At 44.5% G+C, this 22,435-nt stretch overlaps 1 protein-coding gene across 9 annotated transcripts in view; it reads left to right on the top strand.

Moving 5' to 3' along the window:
- Positions 1-3,647: 3,647 nt before the first annotated feature.
- LOC106564512 (transcription activator BRG1) overlaps positions 3,648-22,435 on the top strand; it is a 28,000-nt gene continuing 9,212 nt past the window's right edge. For 7 of the 9 annotated variants that reach the window (XM_045691050.1, XM_045691053.1, XM_045691055.1 and 4 more), the window contains exons 1-17: positions 8,419-8,633; positions 9,071-9,166; positions 9,675-9,933; positions 10,661-10,787; positions 11,063-11,236; positions 11,896-12,069; positions 12,474-12,644; positions 13,267-13,317; positions 16,048-16,178; positions 16,286-16,340; positions 16,568-16,707; positions 18,011-18,164; positions 18,408-18,571; positions 19,148-19,214; positions 19,486-19,596; positions 19,779-20,021; positions 21,812-21,925. In XM_045691050.1, coding sequence (XP_045547006.1) covers positions 8,420-8,633; positions 9,071-9,166; positions 9,675-9,933; positions 10,661-10,787; positions 11,063-11,236; positions 11,896-12,069; positions 12,474-12,644; positions 13,267-13,317; positions 16,048-16,178; positions 16,286-16,340; positions 16,568-16,707; positions 18,011-18,164; positions 18,408-18,571; positions 19,148-19,214; positions 19,486-19,596; positions 19,779-20,021; positions 21,812-21,925 — 2,445 coding nt within the window. In that variant the 5' untranslated portion in view covers position 8,419. Of the gene's footprint in view, positions 3,841-4,407; positions 4,684-7,008; positions 7,562-7,775; positions 8,087-8,418; positions 8,634-9,070; positions 9,167-9,674; positions 9,934-10,660; positions 10,788-11,062; positions 11,237-11,895; positions 12,070-12,473; positions 12,645-13,266; positions 13,318-16,047; positions 16,179-16,285; positions 16,341-16,567; positions 16,708-18,010; positions 18,165-18,407; positions 18,572-19,147; positions 19,215-19,485; positions 19,597-19,778; positions 20,022-21,811; positions 21,926-22,435 lie in introns of those variants that run through there. The other 2 variants (XM_045691056.1, XM_045691049.1) reach the window with 2 other exon arrangements.

The following is a 22,435-nucleotide window of genomic DNA, read 5'->3' on the forward strand; positions in this document are numbered from 1 at the left end:
ACAGCCCTCCATGTGCTCGCCAGAGGTAGCCTGACTGCCATTAGGTACCGAGATGAGATCCTCAGACCCCTTGTGAGACCATATGCTGGTGCGGTTGGCCCTGGGTTCCTCCTAATGCAAGACAATGCTAGACCTCATTTGGCTGGAGTGTGTCAGCAGTTCCTGCAAGAGGAAGGCATTGATGCTATGGACTGGCCTGCCCGTTCCCCAGACCTGAATCCAATTGAGCACATCTGGTACATCATGTCTCGCTCCATCCACCAACGCCACGTTGCACCACAGACTGTCCAGGAGTTGGCGGATGCTTTAGTCCAGGTCTGGGAGGAGATCCGTCAGGAGACCATCCGCCACCTCATCAGGAGCATGCCCAGGCGTTGTAAGGAGGTCATACAGGCACGTGGAGGCCACACACACTACTGAGCCTCATTTTGACTTGTTTTAAGGACATTACATCAAAGTTGGATCAGCCTGTAGTGTGGTTTTCCACTTTAATTTTGAGTGTGACTCCAAATCCAGACCTCCATGGGTTGATAAATTGGATTTCCATTGATTATTTGTGTGTGATTTTGTTGTCAGCACATTCAACTATGTAAAGAAAAAAGTATTTAATAAGATTATTTCTTTCATTCAGATCTAGGATGTTATTTTAGTGTTCCCTTTATTTTTTTGAGCAGTATATATATATATATATATATATATATATATATATATATATATATACACACACACACCAGTGCATTCTAAAAGTATTCATACCACTTGACTTTTTCAGAATTCTGTCACGTTTCAGCCTTATCCTAAAATTGATTAAATTGTTTATTTTCCCCCTTATCAATCCCCTTACACAATGCCTCAATGACAAAAGCAAAAAAAGGTTTAGAAATGTATTAAAAATAAACTGAAATATCACATTTACATATGTATTCAGACCCTTTACTCAGTACTTTGTTGAAGCAGCGATTACAGCCTCAATTATTCTTGGGTATGACTCTACAAGCTTGGCACACCTGTATTTGGGGAGCTTCTCCCATTCTTCTCTGCAGATCCTCTAAAGCTCTGTCAGGTTGGATGGGGAGCTTCGCTGCACAGCTATTTTCAGGTCTTTCCAGAGATGTTCGATCTGTTTCAAGTCCGTGCTCTGGCTGGGCCACTCAAGGACATTCACAGACTTGTCCCGAAGCCAATCCTGCAAAGTCTTGGCTGTTTGCTTAGGGTCGTTGTCCTGTTGGAAGGTGAACCTTCACCCCAGTCTGAGGTCCTGAGCACTCTGGAACAGGTTTTTATCAAGGATCTCTCTGTACTTTGCTCTGTTCATCTTTGCCTCAATCCTGACTAGTCTCCCAGTCCCTACTGCTGAAAAACATCCCCAAATGATGCTGCCACCACTATGCTTCACCATAGGGATGGTGCCAGGTTTCCTCCAGCGGTGACGCTTGGCATTCAGAACAGAGAATCTTGTTTCTCATGGTCTGAGTCCTTTGGTTGCCTTTTTGGCAAACTCTAAGCAGGCTGTCATGTACCTTTTTACCCAGGAGTGGCTTCCATCTGGCCACTCCACCATAAAGGCCTGATTGGTGGAGTACTGCAGAGCTGGTTGTCCTTCTGGAAGGTTCTTCCATCTCCACAGGGGAACTCTGGAGCTCTGTCAGAGTGACCATCGGGTTCTTGGTCACCACCTCAATTTTGAGTCTCATAGCAAAGGGTCTGAATACTTATGTAAATAAGGTATTTCTGTTTTTTATTTTTAATACATTTGCAAAAAATTATAACCGTTTTTGCTCTGTTTATTATGGGGTATTGTGTGTAGATTAATGAGGGGAAAATGTATTTAATCCATTTTAGAATAATGCTGTAACAAAATGTGGAAAAGGGAAATGTGTCTGAATACTTTCTGATTTCACTGTATATCTATGTCTACAGTGCCTTCGGTAAGTATGCAGGCCCCTTGACTTTTTCCACATTTTGTTACGTTACAGCGATATTGTAAAATTGCTTAAATAAAAACAATTCCTCAGCAATCTACACAATACCTCTGTTTTTGCTTTGACATAATGTGGTATGGTGTGTAGATTGATGAGGGGGGGAAAAAGATATTGTAGAATAAGGCTGTAGCGTAACAATGTGGAAAAAGTCAAGGGGTCTGAATACTTTCCGAAGGCACTGTAAATCTTTTGTATTCACCCCTGAGTCAATACATGTTAGAATCACCTTTGGCAGCATTTACAGCTTGAGTCTTTCTTGGTAAGTCTAAGAGCTGTACACACCTGGATTGTACAATATTTGCACATTTATTATTTTTTAACTTCTTCAAGCTCTGTCAAGTTGGTTGTTGATCATTGCTAGACAGCTCCAGTGTATATTTGGCCTTATGTTTTGGGTTATTGTCCTGTTGAAATGTGACTGTGTCCCAGTGTATGTTGGAAAGCAGACTGAACCAGGTTTTCCTCTAGGATTTGGACTGTGCTTAGCTCTATTCCGTTAGTTTTTATCCAAAAAGCTTCCTCGTCCTGGCCGATAACAAGCATACCTATAACAGGATGCTGCAGCCACCACCATGCTTGAAATGAAGTGGTTCTCAGTGATGTGTTGTGTTGGATTTGCCCCAAACATAATGCTTTGTATTCGGGACATAAAGTTAATTTCTTTGCCACATTTTTTGATGTTTTACATTTTGTGCCTTATTGCAAACAGGAAGCATGTTATTTAGGTTCCATTTCTGGAGTATAATATATGAATGAGCATGGTGGGGTGATGACCAATCCAGTTATATAAGGATGTGTTGGTGAAAGGATTATCTGAAAGTCCACTTCAGTTACAATGAAGAATCCAGTCTATAACCATCCCAACTCTATGTTGTTGATCCATCCTCAGTGTTCTATCGCAGCCATTAAACTGTTTTAAAGTCACCATTGGCGTCATGGTGAAATCCCTGAGCGGTTTCATTCCTCTCCGGCAACTGAGTTAGGAAGGACGCCTGTATCTTTGTAGTGACTAGGTGTATTGATACACCATCCAAAGTATAATGAATAACTTCATCATGCTCAAAGGGATAGTTAATGTCTGCTTTATTATTATTGTTTTACCCATCTACCAATAGGTGCCCTTCTTTGCAGTGGAAAACCTCCCTGGTCTTTGTATTTATTAAGGATCCCGTCAACAGCTACTCTTCCTGGGGTCCAGCAACGTTAAGGCAGTTATATACTATTTAAAATATGACATGACATTACATAACCCTTTACACAATACATTAAGTGTTTGTGGTTGAATCTGTGTTTTGAAGGCACTGTACACTCCTACATGGATAGTGGTATTTGGTTTAGATATAACATCTGTAACACAGAATAGACCCTTTGCTGTAATAGCTTCAAATCAAATAGTATCCCTGGAACTGATGTTGATCTAAATTCAGTCTGGGAAAAATAGTCACTGCTCAGTCTGTGCGAAGGATTCATCTTTGCATTTGGTTTTTATCTAAATATCAATCATGAAATAACATATGACTTGGAAATCTAGACAAGACAAATAACTAATATACAAAGTACAGTGTGTAGCCTAGCCTACGGTCAGTTTGCAGCAATACACAATAGGCTACCTTGGCTCTGTTGCTGCACAGGGACGCATGCGCAATTCTCGGCGGCCGAGACTCTACTGTCGGTCATCACTGCAACCGTGAGGGAGGGGGCGCTCGAGCCACGTCGTTGAATCAAATAACCGCTTCAAGCGCAGCGCCAATGTTTACGAAAGAGCAAGGGTGAGAACATTAATTACGACAGTCGCAACGTCTCTAATAGAACCAAATTCAGGACAACGGGACACCGGCGAGCCTTTAATTTATCCCGGGTAAGTCCGACTGTGGCACAATCACAGACAGTCCGCCATTCCCCCTTCATCGAGACTCATATTTAATGCTCAATAGGCAAGGGATAATATAATTTTCATGTTTCCCCCTTTTCAAGTTGAGTCGATAGTCCGACGTGTATAAACAGCGGTATAATTGCTATGGAACGGGAGGCTGTGCGCAGCGAGTGCTTTGATGCAGCGCAGGGTGTGAGTGCATCAAACAGCCAGACAGAAAGGATGGATAACTAGTGAAATCCTATTTGTCTATCATGCAATCGCGACTTAATAGCGATAGACAGATAATCGATAGGTTATTGGCTTTATATATTTCTATATTTCTTCAATAAACCTCCGGCATGTCATCATTCCCGACCATTCATTTTATTATGGCCATACCATTTAGCTATCATGGGTGGGTCCTAATAAAACGCTTATTACATAGTCATTTATTTATTTATAGACATGACAAACTACATACATTTTAAAGGATTAGGCCCAATGGGATTTCAGTACTAATTAATTAATGATCAGTCTTAATGCATGTTTATCGTCTGTCTCGCTTTCCAGTGGTCCCTACTATCATCCAATAGCAGGAGGGTCTTCCCCCTCCACCCAACCCATCCATTCTGGATGTCCACTCCAGACCCTCCCATAGGGGGTACCCCTCGACAGGGTCCTTCCCCAGGCCCGGGGCCCTCTCCTGGGGCAATGCTTGGCCCCAGCCCTGGTCCTTCTCCAGGGGGGTCCTCTCACAGCATGATGGGGCCCAGCCCAGGGCCTCCATCCTTGCCTCAGCCTGGGCCCTCTGGATACTCCGAGGAGAACATGCACCCTCTACACAAAGTAAGGACACCTTGTGGATTATTGAGTGCTACTGTACCTAACCAGCTGTACCCTTTAGAACCAAAGGCACATTTCCACATTGTGTGGACAATAATGTTTTTTCTTCTGTTGTGTTCTGTTCTATTCTATTCCATGCTACTTTGTCTGCCATCTACAGTACCAGTCAAAAGTTTGGACAGACCTACTCATTCACGGGTTTTTCTTCATTTTTACTATTTTCTACATTGTAGAATAATAGTGAAGACATCAAAACTATGAAATAGCACATATGGAATCATGTTGTAACTAAAAAAAGTATTAAACAAATTAAAATATATTTTATATTTGAGATTATTCAAAGTAGCCACCCTTGGCCTTGATGACAGCTTTGCACACTCTTGGCATTCTCTCAACCAGCTTCATTAGGTAGTCACCTGGAATGCATTTCAATTAACAGGTGTGCCTTTTTAAAAGTTAATTTGTGGAATTTCTTTCCTCCTTAATGTGTTTGAGCCAATCAGTTGTTGTGACAAGGAAGGGGTGGTATACAGAAGATAGCCCTATTTGGTAAAAGACCAAGTCCATATGATGGCAAGATCAGCTCAAATCAGCAAAGAGAAACAACAGTCCATCATTACTTTAAGACATGAAGGTCAGTCAATCCGGAAAATGTCAAGAACTTTGGTAGTTTCTTCAAATGCAGTCGCAAAAACCATCAAGCGCTTTGATGAAACTGGCTCTCATGAGGACCGCCACAGGAAAGGAAGACCCAGAGTTACCTCTGCTGGAGAGGATAAGTTATTAGAGTTACCTGCCAAATAAATGCTTCACAAAGTTCAAGAAACAAACATATGAAAACATCAACTGTTCAGAGGAGACTGTGTGAATCAGGCCTTCATGGTCGAATTGCTGCAAAGATATGGAATCATGTAGTAACCAAAAAACTATTAAACAAATCAAAATATATTTTATGTTTGAGAATCTTCAAAGTAGCCACCCTTCACCTTGATGACAGTTTTGTACACTCGGCATTCTCCAGCTTCACCTGGAATGCTTTTCCAACAGTCTTGAAGGCGTTCCCACATATGCTGAGCACTTGTTGACTGCTTTTCCTTCGCTCTGCGGTCAAACTCATCCCAAATCATCTCAGTTTGGTTGAGGTCGGGTGATTGTGGAGGCCAGGTCATCTGATGCAGCACTCCATCACTCTCCTTGGTCAAATAAGCCTTACACAGCCTGTAGGTGTGTTGGGTCATTGTTCTGTTGAAAAACAAACGATAACCCTACTAAGCGAAAACCAGATGGGATGGCGTATCGCTGCAGAATGCTGTGGTAGCCATGCTAGTTAACTGTGCCTTGAATTCTAAATAAATCACTGACAGTGTCACCAGCAAAGCACCATCACACCTCCTCCTCCATGCTTCACGGTGGGAACCACACATGCGGAGATCATCCATTCACCTACTCTGCGTCTCACAAAGACACGGCGGTTGGAACTAAAAAACTCAAATTTGGACTCATCAGACTAAAGGACAGATTTCCACCGGTCTAATGTCCATTGCTCTTGTTTCTTGGCCCAAGCAAGTCTCTTCTTATTGGTGTCCTTTAGTAGTGGTTTCTTTGCAGCAATTCGACCATGAAGACCTGATTCACGCAGTCTACTTTGAACAGTTGATGTTGAGATGTCTGTTATTTGAACTCTGTTAAGCATTTATTTGGGCTGCAATTTCTGAAGCTGGTAACTCTAATGAACTTATCCTCTTGCGACGGCACTTGAAGAAACTTTCAAAGTTCTTAATTTTCCGCATATACTGACCTTGATTTCTTAAAGTAATGATGGACTGTTGTTTCTCTTCGCTTATTTGATCTGTTCTTGCCATAATATGGCCTTGGTCTTTTACCAAATAGGGCTATCTTCTGTATACCACCCCTACCTTGTCACAACACAACTGATTGGCTCAAACACATTAAGAAGGAAAGAAATTCCACAAAATAACCTTTAACAAGGCAAGAGTGTGCAAAGCTGTCATCAAGGCAAAGGGTGGCTACTTTGAAGAATCTCAAATATAACATATATTTTGATTTAACACTTTGGTTACTACATGATTCCATTGTGTTATTTCATAGTTTTGATGTCTTCACTATTATTCTACAATGTAGAAAATAGTCAAAAATAAAGAAAAACCCTTGAATGAGTAGGTGTGTCCAAACTTTTGACTGGAACTCTAACTCCTCCCTGTAAATACAGTACATACACTTTTTTGAAACAATTCCTTGCAACAATCAAAACCTGTTTCCATGTAGATTTATCTCCATTTGTTTGTATCTATGTCTCCCTCCCTGTAGCCACTGGAAGGTATGGAGAGAACTACCATGGAGAGAACTGCAATGGAGAGAACTGCAATGGAGAGGACTGGAATAGAGAGGACTACTATGGAGAGGACTGGTATGGAGAGGACTGGTATGGAGAGGACAGGTATGGAGAGGTCTGGTATGGAGAGGACTGGTATGGAGAGGACTGGTATGGAGAGGACTGGTATGGAGAGGACAGGTATGGAGAGGACTGGTATGGAGAGGACTGGTATGGAGAGGACTGGTATGGAGAGGACTGCCATGGAGAGGACTGCCATGGAGAGGACTGCCATGGAGAGGACTGCCATGGAGAGGACTGCCATGGAGAGGACTGCCATGGAGAGAACTAGTATGGAGAGGACTGCCATGGAGAGGACTGCCATGGAGAGGACAGTTATGGAGAGGACTGCTATGGAGAGAACTGGTATGCATGAGAAGGGCATGAGTGAGGAGTCCCGCTTTGCCCAGATGAAGGGCATGCCCATGAGACAGGGAGGACACAGTGGCATGGGCCCTCCTCCAAGCCCCATGGACCAACACTCTCAAGGTAGGTACACACTCTCACCAGGGGTCTGTTCAGGAGGGTGCGCAGTTGAACAATGTTCAGAATTAACTGTATTGTATAGAACCTATATGATTATCTATTATGGTAGAATTGGATATTGTGTCAAATCTATTCATTTTTATATGTCATGTTTCACCTCACTAAATATCCCCTTTCTCTATCTCTCTCTCTTTCCGTCTCCCTCTCTCCCCACCAGGCTACCACTCCCCACTCGGCGGCTCTGACCACTCCAGCCCCGTCCCTTCCAATGGGCCCCCCTCTGGCCCTCTCCAACCCTCTAGCGCTGGCCCAAACCCCTCAGACACCTCCTCCAACCCGGACTCCCAAACCCTGGGGGGCCAGAACCAGCAGCAGAACCGGCCCGGTGGGCCCCAGCAAAGTGGCTCCGGCCCTGGCCCTCATGGCCCCAGTCCTGGCCCCACCACCCCTGGTGGCCCCGGTGGAGGCCCTACTCCTTTCAACCAGAACCAGCTTCACCAGCTGCGGGCCCAGATCATGGCCTATAAGGCATGTACAGATATTGATGATTTAATGGTTGAAAGACCGATACGTGTTTAAGATGATACATTATAACTGATATATAATGTGTAATGACTGCCTATGGTTATTTATAATGTCTCCAAACTCTGAGCGGTCCACAATGTTGTATTTAATATGTAGCTAATATGCCTCGTCACCGGTTGTATAAATATTGTAGTGACACTTCATATGCTTTTTAATTTAATTACAATTTCATGACAAAAGGGTAGACAAGCAAATCAATGAACATCATTCACATGTTACAATAACTAACATTTAATGTACTGGATTGATACTTTAATAAACTGTTCTCTCTATAAGATGCTGGCCAGGGGGCAGCCACTACCGGACCACCTCCAGATGGCTGTCCAGGGGAAGAGGCCCATGGGGTGCAGCCCAGGGATGCAGGGGCCGGGGCCAGGGCAGGGGGGACTGGGGCAGCCCATGCCCAGCCTGGCTCCTGGAGGTCCTGGAGGTGTGGGGCCAGGACAAGGACCAGGAGGACCCATGGGCCAGGGCTACAGCAGAGCTCACGGTGAGGGAGGCAGAATGAAGAGCATTGGATATTGATCTGTATAATTACAGTAGCTAGTTGAAACGGGAAGATTGATCAGTCAAAGCATTGATCAGTCAAAGCATTGATGAGTCTGCTCCAGCCTCTCCAACCTAATGTGTGTGTATCGGGTGGGGTTGGATACAAAGCAGAAGACACATTTCCATCTCGTGTGGACTAATAAAATATATTTTATCTCAAGCATTTCGCTACACCCGCAATAACATCTGCTAAACACGTGTATGTGACCAATAACATTTGATTTGATGAGTCAATTAATCAGCATCTAAATGCTGTGAGAAGTATCAAGCTTGTATTGTTTTGATCTGGTACAGTAGCTGGATATCTGTTTTCCAATAGGTCTGAAAAGTATGAAACATTAGCCTTTCTCTAAATATACCACTGATATAATGTTGTAGGGATGATGGGACCCAACATGCCTCCTCCAGGCCCCTCTGGTCCAACAGGCATGCAGGGACAGAACCCCAACGGACCCCCCAAGTCCTGGTCTGAAGGTGAACATAATAACACCAGCGTTATTGTCACTTTCTACTGAGGGGCAATGAGTTCAAGTTTATTATAGTTAGTCACATAGTCGGAACAGATGTGGGATCTTAATTTGCTCACAGTTTTGTTGTTGAGAATTTTCCTTCAAAGCTGGAAATGTGAACTTGTAGTGTATTTGAGTTTTAAGAAGTCTTCTAAAGTTTGTAATTTCCACTTTGAAATTGTTGACTTGATTTGCTCTAATGAACAACCTATCTACCCATACAAAAATATCTTGTTGCTGCAGGATTATTTTCCTGCTGTAGCAAACTAAGATCCTACATCTGTACTCACATAGTAGTTAGTCACATAGCAGTTAGTCAACACAGAGTTAATTGTTAAAACATAATTAATGACGTTATTTCATGATTTAGTCCTGTATATAATTTTAATCCATGTTAGGTTTTGGTCAGTTACAATCACATCAAAAAATGGATTGATGGTTAGTTACCTTTGCCTTTTCTTTCCTTCCCCCAGGTCCGATGGTAAACGCCGCCGCCCCCTCTAACGCCCCCCAGAAGTTGATCCCTCCCCAGCCAACGGGCCGTCCCTCCCCTGCTCCACCCTCCATACCCCCCGCGGCCTCCCCGGTCATGCCTCCCCAGACCCAGTCCCCTGGGCAGCCAGTCCAGCCCCCACCCATGGTGCCCCACCATGCCAAGCAGAACCGCATTACCCCCATCCAGAAACCCCACGGACTCGACCCGGTGGAAATACTGCAGGAGAGGGAGTACAGGTAACCTATGAGCCCTGACCCTTAAGCCCTGACTCTTAAGCCCTGACTCTTAAGCACTGACCCATGACCCCTAACCCTGTGGAGAAACTGCTGGAGAGGGATTACAGGTAATATACTAACCCTGACCCCTAACCGGGTGGAGATACTGCAGGAAAGCGATTACAGGTACAGTACACAATTAATCAAAATGTATTTATAAAGCCCTTTTTACATCACAAAGAGCAGTAACCTGGCCTAGACCCCAAAGAGCAGTAACCTGGCCTAGACCCCAAAGAGCAGTAACCTGGCCTAGACCCCAAAGAGCAGTAACCTGGCCTAGACCCCAAAGAGCAGTAACCTGGCCTAGACCCCAAAGAGCAGTAACCTGGCCTAGACCCCAAAGAGCAGTAACCTGGCCTAGACCCCAAAGAGCAGTAACCTGGCCTAGACCCCAAAGAGCAGTAACCTGGCCTAGACCCCAAAGAGCAAACAGCATTATACCTATCATTCATCATACATTAATTGAATAGATAGAAACATAGTTACAAAGTTAGTCCTACTATATATACATTTATAATAGCAGACTGAGTTCTCTACAGCACTAGTACTGTCTCTCTCTCACACTATCCCCCTCTCGACTTTTCTCTCTTTCTTTCTCTCTCTCCCTCTCACTCCTTTTCTCTTTCTCTCCTTTCTCTCTCTCTCTCTCCCTCCCTCCTCTATCTCGTGTCTCTGTGGTATCTAACAGACTGCAGGCTCGTATCACCCATCGGATAGCTGAGTTGGAGAACCTCCCTGGCTCTCTGGCTGGAGACCTGAGGACCAAGGCCACCATCGAACTCAAGGCCCTCCAGCTGCTCAACTTCCAGAGACAGGTAGACTACTGGCCTGCCCTGCGGATCACACACAGGACTGTGTTGTACTGTAGCACTCCTTCGTAATGGCTACATGACACTGTCATTACAATGACATAACGGAAGTCCTATAAACAGTCATGACTCTTTAACTGTGTTGTACTGTTGTAACTGTCCTGAAAACATTGGCGACTGTTGAGACCCTCTCTCATACAGTATTCCCACACATGATGGTGACGATGATGATGCATTTCCATCCACATTTCCCATTCCTCCGGTCTCTTCCAACCCCACAGCTGCGTCAGGAGGTAGTGGTGTGTATGCGTAGGGACACAGCTCTGGAGACAGCTCTGGACGCTAAGGCCTACAAGAGGAGCAAGCGCCAGTCCCTACGGGAGGCCCGCATCACAGAGAAACTGGAGAAACAGCAGAAGATCGAACAGGAGCGCAAACGTCGACAGAAACACCAGGTACACTAACCTAGGGCCAGATTACACCTGCTTCTAGACAAAGCTATTTACAATGGACATTATTTGGGAGAAGTGTTGTGCTTTTCAAGGCACAATGTCAGATAACATCCTTCATGAAGTTTAGATGATTTTAATTCCTTTAATCCTTAATGAGGACATTTGGGAGAAGTATATCTCACTGTAATATATTTCACTCTTTCGCTGTTCATCATAAAAACAGAGGTTATTAGATACGGTACATTATGTTAATCAGTAGTAGCAGTAGGAAAGGGGGATATCTAGTCAGTTGTAACAATGAATGCCTTCAACTGACATGTGTCTTCCGCATTTAACCCAACCCCCCTGAATCAGAGAGGTGCAGGAGGGCCGCCTTAATCCACATCCACGTCTTCGGCGCCCGGGGACCAGTGGGTTAACTGCCTTGCTCAGGATTAGTAGCAGCAGCAGCAGCAGTAGCAGTAGTAGTAGTAGTAGTAGTAGTAGAAGTAGTAGAAGTAGTAGAAGTAGTAGCAGCAGCGTAGTAGTAGTAGTAGTAGTAGTAGTAGTAGTAGTAGTAGTAGCAGCAGCAGCAGCAGCAGCAGCAGTACCACCACGCCAGCTAGAAATGCTTGCTATGGGACAGAATTGAATCCTGACTCTTATCTCTTGTCTGTCTCCAGGAGTATCTGAGCATTATCCTGGCCCACGCCAAAGACTTTAAGGAGTACCACCGCTCCATCACAGCTAAGATCCAGAAAGCCACCAAGGCCGTGGCCACATACCACGCCAACACAGAGCGCGAGCAGAAGAAGGAGAACGAGCGTATCGAGAAGGAGAGGATGAGGAGGCTGATGGTGAGGACCCTTACATACATAGACAGACAGTACATAATTGTCATTCACACACTTGTGTGTGTGTAAAGACACACACGTGCAAACACTCATACTCTTTCCGTACTTAGACACACACTCATGTGTATACAAAGACACACACTAATGTGGAAACACACTCTTACAATGCACATTACTTTACATCTACTCTCTCTACTCTGATTCCCACACACCCACTCATCCATCTCACATCAATGTGTTTTGTCTGAATATCTCCCCCCTTCTCTCTCACTCCCTTTTCCCCCTCTCTCTCTCTCTCTCTCTCTCTCTCTCTCTCTCTCTCTCTCTCCCTCTCCACCCTCTCTCTCCCTCTCCACCCTCTCTCCCTCTCCACCCTCTCCCTCCCTCTCCACCCTCTCTCTCTCCAGGCTGAGGATGAGGAGGGCTACCGTAAGCTGATTGACCAGAAGAAAGACAAGCGTCTGGCCTACCTGCTGCAGCAGACGGATGAGTACGTAGCCAACCTCACTGAGTTGGTCCGGGCTCACAAGCTGGTACAGGCCCTCAAAGAGAAGAAGAAGAAGAGGAAGAAGAAGAAGGTATGAGAGAGAGAGAGAGAGGAGGTGCGACAAAGGAAACATACACACATCCAATAGGTTCAGGTGCTGGACAGAAGGGGGGAAAAAGTATGTCCACGACTGATATGTTCCTATGGTGATTCGTTGAGACGGACACATGACAGACGAGGTTTCAGCCCAACCGAGATCTCCTGAGGAATTTGTGTGTGTAGATGTGTTTGTGAGCTGTAGTCAGCACTAGTCTCTGTAGGGAGTTTATAGAGTCAGTGTGTAGATGTGGTTGTGAGCTGTAGTCAGCACTAGTCTCTGTAGGGAGTTTATCGAGTCAGTGTGTAGTGTGTAGATGTGGTTGTGAGCTGTAGTCAGCACTAGTCTCTGTAGGGAGTTTATAGAGTCAGTGTGTAGATGTGTTTGTGAGCTGTAGTCAGCACTAGTCTCTGTAGGGAGTTTATAGAGTCAGTGTGTAGATGTGGTTGTGAGCTGTAGTCAGCACTAGTCTCTGTAGGGAGTTTATAGAGTCAGTGTGTAGATGTGGTTGTGAGCTGTAGTCAGCACTAGTCTCTGTAGGGAGTTTATAGAGTCAGTGTGTAGATGTGGTTGTGAGCGTGATAAACACACTGATGTGTGGATGTCTTTCCTACAGAAGCTGGAGAACGCTGAGGGTCAGACTCCTGTACTGGGACCTGATGGAGAAGTGAGTGGGATATTAAACTAACGTACTGGACATTTGAGTCATTTAGCAGACGCTCGTATCCAGAGCAACTTACTGTAATGAGTGCATACATGTTCATACTTTTTCATAACCAATCTACAGTACACTGTTACATCACTATGGTTACCACTATGTTACCTGTTGTTATACAGTAATTCTAGACATAGTATTTGCCAGCACAAAAACATCCTGTGGCGTACTGCACTAGCATCGAAGAGTCCCCGCGATATGCAACTTTTCAGGGAAGTCAGGAACCAATACACACAGTCAGTTAGGAAAGCAAAGGCTAGCTTTTTCAAACAGAAATTTGTATCCTGTAGCTCTAACTCCAAAAAGGTTTGGGACACTGTAAAGTTCATAGAGAATAAGAGCACCTCCTCCCAGCTGCCCACTGCCCTGAGGCTAGGAAACACTGTCACCACTGATAAATACACGATAATCGAGAATTTCAAAAAGCATTTCTCTACGGCTGGCCATGCTTTCCTCCTGGCTACCCCAACCCCGGCCAACAGCTCCGCACCCCCCGCACTACTTGCCCAAGCCTCCCCAGCTTCTCCTTAGCTGATGTTCTGAAAGAGCTGCAAAACCTGGACCTGTACAAATCATCTGGGCTAGACATTCTGGACCCTCTCTTTCTAAAATGATCCGCCGCCATTGTTTCAACCCCTATTACTAGTCTGTTCAACCTCTTTCGTATCATCCGAGATTCCTAAAGATTGGAAAGCTGCAGCGGTCATCCCCCTCTTCGAAGGGGGTGACACTCTAGACCCAAACTGTTACAGAACTATATACATCCTGCCCTGCCTTTCTAAAGTCTTCGAAAGCCAAGTTAACAAACAGATCATTGACCATTTCGAATCCCACCGTACCTTCTCCGCTCTGCAATCAGGTTTCAGAGCTGGTCATGGGTGCACCTCAGCCACGCTCAAGGTACTAAACGATATCATAATCACCATCGATAAAAGACAGTACTGTGCAGCCGTCTTCATCGACCTGGCCAAGGCTTTCGACTCTGTCAATCACCGTATTCTTATCGACAGACTCAACAGCCTTGGTTTCGCAAATGACTGCCTCGCCTGGTTCACAAACTTCTTCTCAGATAGAGTTCAGTGTGTCAAATCGAACGGCCTGTTGTCCGAACCTCTGGCAGTCTATGGGGGTACTACAGGGTTCAATTCTCGGGCCGACTCTTTTCTCTGTATATATCAACGATGTTGCTCTTCCTGCGGGTGATTCCTTGATCCACCTCTATGCAGATGACACCATTCTGTATACATCTGGCCCTTCTTTGGACACTGTGTTAACAAACCTCCGAACAAGCTTCAATGCCATACAACACTCCTTCCGTGGCCTCCAACTGCTCATAAATGCTAGTAAAACTAAATGCATGCTCTTCAACCGATTGCTGCCCGCACCTAGCATCACTACTCTGGACGGTTCTGACTTAGAATATGTGGACAACTACAAATACCTAGGTGTCTGGCTAGACTGTAAACTCTCCTTCCAGACTCATATTAAGCATCTCCAATCCAAAATTAAATCTAGAATCGGCTTCCTATTTCGCAACAAAGCCTCCTTCACTCATGCTGCCAAACATACCCTCGTAAAACTGACAATCCTACCGATCCTCGACTTCGGCGATGTCATTTACAAAATAGCCTCCAACACTCTACTCAGCAAACTGGATGCAGTCTTATCACAGTGCCATCCGTTTCGTCACCATAGCCCCATATACTACCCACCACTGCGACCTGTATGCTCTCGTCGGCTGGCCCTCGCTACATTTTCGTCGCCAAACCCACTGGCTCCAGGTCATCTATAAGTATTTGCTAGGTAAAGCTCCGCCTTATCTCAGCTCACTGGTCACCATAGCAACACCCACCCGTAGCACGCGCTCCAGCAGGTATATCTCACTGGTCATCCCTAAAGCCAACACCTGCTTTGGCCGTCTTTCCTCCCAGTTCTCTGCTGCCAATGACTGGAACGAATTGCAAAAATCGCTGAAAGTTGGAGACTTATATCTCCCTCACTAACTTTAAGCGTCAGCTATCTGAGCAGCTTACCGATTGCTGCAGCTGTACATAGCCCATCTGTAAATAGCCCATCCAACTACATACCTCATCCCCATATTGTTTTATTTACTTTTTTGTTCTTTTGCACACCAGTATCAGTACTTGCACATCATCATCTACACATCTATCACTCCAGTGTTCATTTGCTAAATTGTAAATACTTCGCTACTATGGCCTATTTATTGCCTTACCTCCTTACTCCATTTGCACACACTGTATATAGATCTTTCTATTGTGTTATTGACTGTACTTTTGTTTATCCCATGTGTAACTCTGTGTTGTTTTTTGTCGCCCTTCTTTGCTTTATCTTGGCCAGGTTGCAGTTGTAAATGAGAACTTGTTCTCAACTGGCCTACCTGGTTAAATAAAGGTGAAATAAAAAAACATTTAAAAAAGGTCATGGTTCAGCAGGTATCTACATTACCCAGAAGCAGGTATCTGCATCAGTATCCAGAGCCGTTCTGACTCTTATCACCAGACATATTGGACCCCAGGAAGAGTAGCTGATGTTTTAGCAGCAGCTAATGGGGATCCTAGTAAAATACCAACAATTATCAGTATTAGTAGATGCCAAGAATAGTATATTTCCCCTTCAACGTCAGCATCCAGTGTTTTTCTGACTCGCCCCCCCCCCTTCCAGCCTCTAGATGAGACGTCCCAGATGAGTGACCTACCAGTGAAGGTGATCCACGTGGACAGTGGTAACATCCTGACAGGGGCGGACGCTCCTAAAGCTGGACAGCTGGACACATGGCTGGAGATGAACCCTGGGTACGAGGCTGGAGGATGAGATGGGCCTATTAGGTGTTTAGGGGTATATTTTAGAGGGGGTAAAGGTATGTTTGTGGTTGTAATACTGATGTTTTCTGCTGTTCCAGGTACGAGGTGGCCCCTCGCTCTGACAGTGAAGACAGTGGATCGGAAGAGGAGGAGGTGGGTTTGGTCATAAAAGATAGTACCCAACCATGACTAAACTCTTAATATAGAGATTACAGGATGAAAACGCTACAAGTAGGAACCAAATCAACTGAATTGGTTATACAGCCATAAAGACTAGATTCATTCCACACTCTCTCTGTACCAAAGCTATGACCAGTCTGTCTGAGTGGGGATTGACAAGTTGTTGTTGTCCCGCCCCTGGCCTGTCATTGGCCTGTCAGGAGGAAGAGGAGGAGCCCCAGCCAGCAGTGCCTCCAGTAGTGGTCCTCCCAGGGTTAGTAGGGTTAGAGGAGAAGAAGAAGAAGATCCCAGACCCAGACAGTGAAGAAGTATCAGAGGTGGACGTACGACACATCATAGAGTGAGCACACTACACCTGGGTCCCTATAGAGTAACAAAGTATGAGTCATAATACCCATGAAACCTAGCAGTCAAACAGGGAAATGGTTCCAATCGTCACCATTCCTTTTTCCCACGTCTCGATTTTAGAAACATTTAAAATAAGGGCTGTGTTTTGTGTAGGCTTACCCTGGCATGACGTTTTGATAACCGTGTAAATCTCTCTAGGACAAGGTGACTTTTATCAATATATTCGCCTGTATTTATCCCCAAAAAATGGAATGCTAATGAGCTGCTAATGTAGCATTTTTGAATATCGTAGTAAATGGAGACGAATATATTGATAAAAGTCACCTTGTCCTAGAGAGATTTACATGGTTATCAAAACGTCATGCCAGGGTAAGCCTACACAAAACACAGCCCTTATTTTATGTGTTTCTAAAATTGAGACGTGGTTTACTGAAATCGTTTGGAAGGGCCCATAAGTAAGCATTTAACTGTTAGTCCACACCTGCTGTTTACAAAGCATGTGTCAAATACATTTAGATTTGATTTGAAATGTCTGGTGTATGATTCGAGGTTGGAGTCAAAAGAACTGTTGATTTTCAGTGAGGAATTGGGTGAATCTCAAATCTCTGACCTTATCCAATGTGTTTTTGGCCTTCTCCAATGTGTTTTTGGCCTTCTCCAATGTGTTTTTGGCCTTCTCCAATGTGTTTTTGGCCTTCTCCAATGTGTTTTTGGCCTTCTCCAATGTGTTTTTGGCCTTCTCCAATGTGTTTTTGGCCTTATCCAATGTGTTTTTGGCCTTCTCCAATGTGTTTTTGGCCTTATCCAATGTGTTTTTGGCCTTCTCCAATGTGTTTTTGGCCTTCTCCAATGTGTTTTTGGCCTTCTCCAATGTGTTTTGAGGAGGCAAGAAGATAGGACACAAGGAGACACAATTAAGATTCACCTGTTGTGCACTCCTGCCTACACATTGGATTTATTTAAATAAGCCATAAAGACAGAAATGCCTACAATTCAGTTTTGGGGTCAAAAGTTCCATTAATATTCAGCGAGAAATTTTGCTGTTTTGCTGACTTGCAAATCCTTATCAATGACGGAGTGAATTTTCCAGCTAAAGATGCTTGTCTCTCATAGCGATAGAATTGAAAAAAATAGCACACTTACTTTATAGGGCTCATGCCAATATGTAATAATAAATAATAATACATTGAATTTATACCACGTTTTTCATTGAAAAACTATCATAAAAGTGCGTCAGTGATTGCATTAAAGCCATTCAGCCGGTGATATTGTTTCTTCCCTGGTTCCGTCCCTAGGCATGCTAAACAGGATGTGGATGATGAGTATAACAGTGCAGAGGCAGCGTTCGCTCGGGGACTCCAGTCTTACTACGCTGTGGCCCATGCTGTCACTGAGAGAGTGGAGAAACAGTCCACTATACTCATCAACGGACAACTGAAACAGTACCAGGTGAAGCAGCACTGACAAGAGGCTGAATAAGCCTGAGAAGTGACATTTCCTTTCTTAAGTCATTAGAAGAAACCCAGACCAACCTGTACAATTTTGGCTGGCTGACATTGTCCTTTGTCTTCCTCTGTTGATTCTCTCTCCTCTCTCCTCTTCCTCTCCTTGTCTCTCTCCTCTTCCTTTCCTTGTCTCGCCTTTCCACTCAAACGGTTTCTCCCTCCCTCCCTCTGTCCCTCCCTCCGTCAGATTAAAGGTCTGGAGTGGCTGGTGTCTCTCTACAACAACAATCTGAATGGTATCCTGGCTGATGAGATGGGACTAGGAAAGACCATCCAGACCATCGCTCTCATCACGTACCTGATGGAGAACAAACGAGTCAACGGACCTTTCCTCATCATAGTACCGCTCTCGTGAGTACTGTACCGCTCTGCCACGCACGGAGAACCATGGCTTCAATTACAATTAAACTTTAAAGGGACATTACACTCCAAAATCAATCACGTTTTCAAGACCCCCAACATTGGTCGTACGTTGAGCTACTGTAAGTCCGTGTCACAGGCCGTTTTGTAGATTCAGCTATATGCCACAATCCAAAATGAATGGAAGACATAAGCTCCACATCATTTTCCAGATTTCCTGTGCTTATTTTCTCCATTCATTTGTGGTTGAGGTACAGTATATAGCTGGATATACACAACTGATGGCGTGGGACTTTTGAAGAGTACTGTCCCTTTAATTGTAACTGTATTCATAGTACACTTAACGTGACTGTCATACATGATATGATGGAGTACAGTACTAATGAGAGGGAAACAATGATCCGGAGAGAGGGGTGGGTAAGGTTTGGTACAGTCGCATAATTAAAAAGTAATAGTTCAAATCTAAATAGAATAGTAATATATATGTATCTATCGCTATGGGTACAGTGCTATTTGTTTGCTTAGGTAAGTTTGGCCCTCTGTTTTCCTCTCTTCTCACATTGACAGAACTCTCTCTAACTGGGTGTATGAGTTTGACAAGTGGGCTCCGTCTGTAGTGAAAGTCTCCTACAAGGTGAGTTGGAGCAGCTAACCTTCTGCCAACTATATGGTAACCATGGTAACACTAATTACTTGGGGTCCTGAAATACAGCCATATGGGCGGCCGTGTGGAAGCCTGTCTAATGCATTCAAATCAAAAGTGGATCACTTGCAGTCAGAACAACAACAACTAGGCCTGTTATGAATACAAATGTAAAGTCACACCATTCTAGTAATTATTCATTTAATTCATTCATTCATGTCAAGTTAAATCCAAGTTCTTGTCCTTCATGTTGTCTCTGCAGGGTTCCCCTCAGGCCAGAAGGGCCTTCATCCCCCAGCTACGCAGCGGCAAGTTCAACGTTCTCCTCACTACCTATGAGTACATCATCAAGGATAAACAGGTCCTAGCCAAGGTAACACACAGACACACACTCTACCTCCAGCGTGATTCTGAACAACTCTCACCATGACCATTTGACTGATGACCTATATACCCTCTTTCTGTCTTCTCCTACTCCCCAACCCTCTTTCTCCCTCTCTCTCTCTCTCTCGCTCTCTTTCCTCCATCACTCCCCTGCTCCCTCTCCCCCCACAGATCCGGTGGAAGTACATGATCGTGGACGAGGGCCACCGGATGAAGAACCACCACTGTAAGCTGACCCAGGTCCTCAACACCCACTACCTGGCCCCCAGGAGAGTGCTCCTAACTGGGACACCGCTCCAGAACAAGCTGCCTGAGCTCTGGGCCCTGCTCAACTTTCTCCTGCCCACCATCTTTAAGAGCTGCAGTACTTTCGAACAGTGGTTCAATGCACCGTTTGCTATGACTGGAGAGAAGGTGAGTTTTTTTAGCTGAAAGAAATTGAGAAATGCTATATATACTGAACAAAAATATGAACGCAACATGTAAAGTGTTGATGTTTCATGAACAGAAATAAAAGATCCCAGAAAGTGTATTTCTCTCACATTTTGTGCACAAATTTGTTTACATCCCTGTTAGTGAGCATTTCTCCTTTGCCAAGATAATCCATCCACCTGACAGGTGTGGCATATCAAGAAGCTGATTAAACAGCATGATCATTACACAGGTGCACGTTGTGCTGGGACTCGAAAATGTGCAGTTTTGTCACACAACACAATACCACAGATGTCTCAAGTTTTGAGGGAGCGTGCAATTGGCATGCTGACTGCAGGAATGTTCACCAGAGCTGTTGCTAGAGAATTGAATGTTAATTTCTCTACTGTAAGCCACCTCCAATGGCGTTTTAGAAAATTTGGCAGTACGTCCAACCGGCCTCACAACCGCAGACCAGGTGTAACAAGGAGTCGCTAGACCGCAATGAGCCCTCCCCTAAACCGGACGACACTGGGCCAATTGTGCGCCGCCCTATGGGACTTGTGGTCACGGCCGGTTGTGACACAGCCTGGAATCAAACCCGGGTCTGTAGTGACGCCTCAAGCACTGCGATGCAGTGCCTTAGACCGCTGCGCACTCGGAAGGCTGAGGCCCACATTTAATCGGCTCATCTGTCCTGCGGGCCGCCAGCTGCCAATCACTGCTACGTACACTACTGTTCAAACGTTTGGGGTCACTTAGAAATGTCCTTGTTTTTGAAAGATGTCTATTAAAATAATATCACATTTATCAGAAATACATTGTAGACATTAATGTTGTAAATTACTATTGTAGCTGGAAACTATTCAATTCCTCTGTCCAGTGTCTGTGTTCTTTTGCCCATCTGAATATTTTCTTTTTATTGGCCAATCTAAGATGAGGCTTTTTCTTTGCAACTCTGCCTAGAAGGCCAGCATCCCCGGAGTCGCCTCTTCACTGTTGACAGTGAGACTGTTGTTTTGCGGGTACTATTTAATGAAGCTGCCAGTTGAGGACTTGTGAGGCGTCTGTTTCTCAAACTAGACACTCTAATGTACTTGTCCTCTTGCTCAGTTGTGCACCAGGGCCTCCCTCTCCTCTTTCTATTCTGGTTAGAGTCAGTTTGCACTGTTCTGTGAACGGAGTAGTACACAGCGTTGTATGAGATCTTCAGTTTCTTGGCAATTTATCACATGGAACAGCCTTCATTTCTCAGAACAAGAATAGACTGACGAGTTTCAGAAGAAAGATCTTTGTTTCTGGCCATTTTGATCCTGTAATCGAACCCACAAATGCTGATGCTCCAGATACATGACTAGTCTAAAGAAGGACAGTTTTATTGCTTCTTTAAGCAGAACAACAGTTTTCAGCTGTGCTAACATAATTGGAAAAGGGTTTTCTAATGATCAATTAGTCTTTTAAAATGATAAACTTGGATTAGCTAACACAACGTGCCATTGGAACACAGGAGTGATGGTTGCTGATAATGGGCCTCTGTACTTCTATGTAGATATTCCATTAAAAATCAGCCGTTTCCAGCTACAATATTCATTTACGACATTAATAATGTCTACACTGTATTTCTGATCAATTTGATGTTACTTTAATGGACAAAAAATGTGCTTTTCTTTCAAAAACAAGGACATTTCTAAGTGACCCCAAACTTTTGAACGGTAGTGTACCTTTAGTCAATTGTATACATTTCTGTTCATGAAATTAAATAATATTTAACTTTGTTCTCTTCTTCTCTACAGGTGGATCTAAATGAAGAGGAGACCATCCTGATTATCCGTCGCCTCCACAAGGTGCTCCGCCCCTTCCTGTTACGCAGGCTCAAGAAGGAAGTAGAGGCTCAGCTCCCGGAAAAGGTATAGTACGTCTCTCCATCTTCACATTTCTTTTAAGTACAAACTCATGTTCACAGCTTTCTTCAGTATCTTGTCCATTGGGTTTCCTCTTACCTATGTTCTCAGGTATTTTTCAGCTGACTGTTTGCATAATATCTCCATTCTGTGGTTTTAATTGATTGATTGACTGACTGATTGATTGGTTTATTGATCTCTCTCTCTCTCTCTCTCTCGCTGTCTCTCTCTCTCTCGCTGTCGCTCTCTCTCTCTCTCACTGTCTCTCTCTCTCTCTCACTGTCTCTCTCTCTCTCTCGCTGTCTCTCTCTCTCTCGCTGTCTCTCTCTCTCTCGCTGTCGCTGTCGCTCTCTCTCTCACTGTCTCTCTCTCTCTCTCTCTACTGTCTCTCTCTCTCTCTCGCTGTCTCTCTCTCTCTCGCTGTCGCTGTCGCTCTCTCTCTCTCTCTCTCTCTCACTGTCTCTCTCTCTCTCTCACTGTCTCTCTCTCTCTCTCTCTCTCGCTGTCTCTCTCTCT

Source organism: Salmo salar, chromosome ssa12 (assembly GCF_905237065.1).
Source record: "Salmo salar chromosome ssa12, Ssal_v3.1, whole genome shotgun sequence".
Lineage (NCBI taxonomy): Eukaryota > Metazoa > Chordata > Actinopteri > Salmoniformes > Salmonidae > Salmo > Salmo salar.